Source organism: Eimeria mitis, genomic scaffold, assembly GCF_000499745.2.
Source record: "Eimeria mitis Houghton genomic scaffold, Emh_scaff5936, whole genome shotgun sequence".
NCBI classification, from domain to species: domain Eukaryota; phylum Apicomplexa; class Conoidasida; order Eucoccidiorida; family Eimeriidae; genus Eimeria; species Eimeria mitis.
In genome coordinates this window covers 1-1,350 of record NW_013574169.1, presented here as the reverse complement: position 1 = coordinate 1,350, position 1,350 = coordinate 1, and the positions used below count along the sequence as shown (strand labels likewise).

General features: G+C 38.0%; 1 protein-coding gene across 1 annotated transcript in view; it reads left to right on the top strand.

Moving 5' to 3' along the window:
- EMH_0084980 (uncharacterized protein) overlaps positions 1–1,196 on the top strand; it is a gene marked incomplete at both ends in the record, with an annotated part of 2,578 nt that extends 1,382 nt beyond the window's left edge. The window contains one exon of the mRNA XM_013500843.1: positions 1,086–1,196. Coding sequence (XP_013356297.1) covers positions 1,086–1,196 — 111 coding nt within the window. The remainder of the gene's footprint in view (positions 1–1,085) is intronic.
- Positions 1,197–1,350: the final 154 nt, after the last annotated feature.

Sequence of the window (1,350 nt, the reverse complement as noted above, 5' to 3'; positions counted from 1 at the left end):
ATATATATATATATATATATATATATATATATATATATATATATATATATATATATATATATATAAAGAACCAAAGAACAAAAATATATATATATATTTATATATATATATATATTATTTTTTTTGTGTGCTGCAGCATATGGGCATTGGCCGAGGCTTTGGCTCAGGGTTACTCTGTGGATCGGCTGCACGAGTTGACGCGTATCGATCCCTGGTTCATCTCCAAGCTGCAGCACATACAGCAGCTCAAGCAGCAGCTAGCCACCAAAACTCTATACCAGCTCACCAAAGCAGACCTCATCTTTGTTAAAAAATACGGTACAAATATACACAGCTAGCTAGCTAGCTAGCTAGCTAGCTGGCTAGCTAGCTGCTGCTGTGGGTGGGGCTAGGCGGGGAGGCGCAGTAAATACAGAAGCACCCGTTGGTGATACTGCCTAGAAGGGGAACGTGACGCTAGCTAGCTAGCTAGCTAGCTGGCTAGCTAGATGGCTAGCTAGCTAGCTAGCTAGCTGTGGCTAGCTGCGTGGCCTGGTGGATTGTTTAAAAACTCGTAGAGACAGTTGTGCAGCAGCAGGTGGCAGGCGGGAGTGTTGTCTCCTTTTTCTTTAGTTTTTTTTGTTTTGTTTTTTTTTTGTTTTTGTTTTTTTCTTTATATTTGTTGTTTTATTTATTTTTATTTTTGCTTTTATAATTCTTTCTGCTGTTTGTCTCGGTGTCTGTGGTGTATGCTCACCTATGCAGTAGCTGGCGTGAGTCTGCGGTGTATGCGCAGCTGCATGTGTAAATAAATAAAAAAAAAAGAAAAAAAAATTAAATTAAATTAAATTAATTAAAAAAAATAAATTAAATAAAATTAATACAATTGATAATCCTAAACCCTAAACCCTAAACCCTAAACCCTGCTGAAACGTGATAAAAAAGGAAAGACAAACCGCAACATAAACGAATTGTATTAAATTAATTAATTTATTTTATTTTGTTTTTTTATTTTATTTTATTTATTTTATTTTATTTTATTTTTTATCAGGTTTCAGTGACCGGCAGATTGCTGCATACATTGGCCGCAACGTGGATCCTTGCAGCAGCATCAGCAGCAGCATCAGCAGCAGCAACAGCAACAGCAGCAACAGCAGCAGCAACAGCAGCAGCAACAGCAACAGCAGCAGCAGCAGCAGCAGTCGGCGTGTGTATGAGGAGGAGGTTTGGGTGTATAGACAGCTGCTGGGTGTGAAGCCCGTGATAAAACAAATAGATACACTTGCAGCAGAATTCCCAGCACAAACAAATTATCTTTATTTAACTTTTTGTGGAGAAGAGAACGATGTACAGCCTCTACATAAAACTGAA